At 39.8% G+C, this 2,500-nt stretch overlaps 2 protein-coding genes across 2 annotated transcripts in view; one reads left to right on the top strand and one right to left on the bottom strand.

Annotated features, from left to right (window-relative positions):
* The window catches only part of LOC311039551 (voltage-dependent calcium channel subunit alpha-2/delta-4-like), a gene marked incomplete at both ends in the record, with an annotated part of 133,173 nt that overhangs the window by 68,932 nt on the left and 61,741 nt on the right, over positions 1 to 2,500 (top strand). The gene's annotated exons all lie outside the window — the stretch shown is intronic.
* LOC311040030 (leucine-rich repeat and transmembrane domain-containing protein 2-like) overlaps positions 1 to 2,500 on the bottom strand; it is a gene marked incomplete at its 3' end in the record, with an annotated part of 27,174 nt that overhangs the window by 5,383 nt on the left and 19,291 nt on the right. The window contains exons 4-5 of the mRNA XM_084050103.1: positions 2,120 to 2,245; positions 151 to 239 (exon numbers count right to left, since the gene is read on the bottom strand). Of these exons, the coding sequence (XP_083906229.1) occupies positions 151 to 239; positions 2,120 to 2,245 (215 nt within the window). The remainder of the gene's footprint in view (positions 1 to 150; positions 240 to 2,119; positions 2,246 to 2,500) is intronic.

The raw sequence follows: 2,500 nt of genomic DNA, 5'->3' as shown, positions 1-2,500 counted from the left end.
CTCTGCACCTAATGTCTTAGCCGATGTATAAGGTCACAAGGCGTCGCGACACGCCGCCTTGTGACCTTGTAGATCGGCTATTGCCGAATGCTCACCCCAGAGTAGGGATGCTAGGGTTCGCCTGGCTGCGCTCTATTTTGATCTGTTTACCTGAGACCATGCAGCTCGTCCAGGAGGCCCAGAGGAATGGAAGAGAGTCCGTTCAGAGACAGATCCAGAATCTGTAAACCTCCTAAACCCTGGAGACATTACACACAATTGATACCTTTAATTTAAAACATGATCAAAAATGGCACAGAGTAATGTACAGGTTTAAAAATATTGAATGAACGATAAACCCACCTTTTGAAGAATATTACATATGAGATGGAGTGAAAGAGTTGCAATCAGCGAATAAACTGTGGCCATAAATAAAGCGGCATTATTATTATTATTATTACATTTATTATTATTATTCTATTCAACAACAGATGTGCTACACAATTTTTTGATTTAATTGGGTTTAACACTAGATCATTAACATTTTATTCATATATAATGTGAAAGTGTGAATATTATATATGATCTTGACGTTCTACGACATGTTGCTCCGTGCTCAGCACATCAGAAGACAACCATTTAAGAGCAGGGAGATAAATATATATATATAACAACCCCCCCCCCCCCCCCCCCCCCGCAGGGGAAAGCAGAAGAAGCAATAAGGAAAGAGGTGCAGTCTACTGGTGGTGCTGGGAGCAAACAGGTCAGCCACATACCTCACTACGAGTGACACTGACAGCTAAAGGAACAACAGTGAATGAGGTCGTAAATAGACCGCCAAATTGGTCAGCTGCTTGACACGTCACAGATGAATGACACGTCACAAATACATCACCCACATAGTGGTGCGCATGTGTGTGAGTGTGTGCGTGTGTGCGTGTGTGCGTGTGTGCGTGTGTGCGTGTGTGCGTGTGTGCGTGTGTGTGTGTGTGTGTAAACCTCTCGGGTGTATCTGGCTAAACTAGCTTGCAAGCTATGCATAGTTTCTGTCAGATAACTTACTAATGGTTGCCTAACAATGTCAATGATCTACATATAAGGCAGTGTTGATTAAAAAGTGATCGACTAAAACTATGACGAAAAATGTTCGTCGACTACCTTTTTTTTTTGATGACTAAAACTAAGACTAAATATATAAGGGCATTGGCTTGGTTATTGCGTGGGTGAAATAGGCTCTTTCTCCCCCTCTCACTCTCCCTATTCTTCTCTTCCTCTTTCCCTATCTATCTCCAATTTTGATTTATTTTTAGTCATAGTCTTTTGAATAAAATTCTGTTTAGTTTTAGTCATATTTAAGTCACCTGAAATGTTCTACTTTTAGTCGACTAAATCTACAGTTGATTTAGTCGACTAAAATGTATTTTTGGCGCGCTGTGATGCCATCGAAATTATTTTCACTTACTGTAGCTGCATGCCGGAAATAGCCAATCTACTAGCTCACAATGCGTTGCGAGCTTGTAGATTGGCTATTTTTGGTCTGTGACACCCGCTTGCACCCATGATGACTTGTCTTAGTTCTACTGGATCTCTTCTCCACTAGCCCCCTCCATCACATTTTAGTCTAGTTTTTATTTGTAGACGAAATTGTCAACATGTTTAGTCATAGTTTTAGTCATCATAACTTAGTTTTTATTTAGTTTTCGTGAAGGAAAAAAGGTAATCAACAGACATTTTTCGTCATAGTTTTTAGTCGACGAAATCTGCACACTACATAGCTCTTGTTAAAGGGATCTTTTATTTGCAAAAGTGGTAACGTTCCCAGCCAAGCAGGCTCTTACCTCAGATTTCCAGTCACGAAGTTTGCTTAGCTGGAAGCGTCACCACTTTTGCAAATTAAAAATCCCTTTAACAGGAGCTATTTGGTGTGTGGGCCTTTCTGTTCGGTACCATTATGTGTAAGCACTCTCCTAACTGGAACCCCTGTACACAGTAAAAGGTTTTACTATCACTCATTGTATGAGTCATTAGAACAGTGATAATAGATATTATGCCAGACTGTCTATGAGTGCTATAATGGTATAATCAAAATATAGCACAGCTTCTTGTGTAATATTGATTGAATAACATTAGTGCATGTTACCTGAAACAGGTCCTTGTCCAGGGCTGTCAGGGAGTTGTTCTTTAGTGTCAGTTTGGTCAGATTGGACAGGTCCCTGAATAAACCAGCTGGGAGGTTGTCAAGGTAGTTATTAGACAGATCCAATACCTAAAGTGCAGAAACGAATACACAAATACACATCAGACATAAAACTGTCCGTACTCAGTGGTGGAAAAAGTATGCTTACATTTTTTACTTAAGTAAAAGTATCAATACTGCAATGTAGAAACACTCTGTTGCAAGTAGAAGTCCGGTAATCAAAATGTACTTGCGTAAGTACAAAAGTATTGGCATCAAAATATACTTAAAAGTACCAAAAGTGAAAGAACTCATTATGCAGGATGTCCCATTTCACAGGTTTCA

The sequence above is a fragment of the Gymnoscopelus microlampas genome, assembly GCF_963454915.1.
Source record: "Gymnoscopelus microlampas genome assembly, chromosome: 23".
NCBI lineage: Eukaryota > Metazoa > Chordata > Actinopteri > Myctophiformes > Myctophidae > Gymnoscopelus > Gymnoscopelus microlampas.
This window is presented reverse-complemented; position numbering and strand designations above follow the sequence as displayed.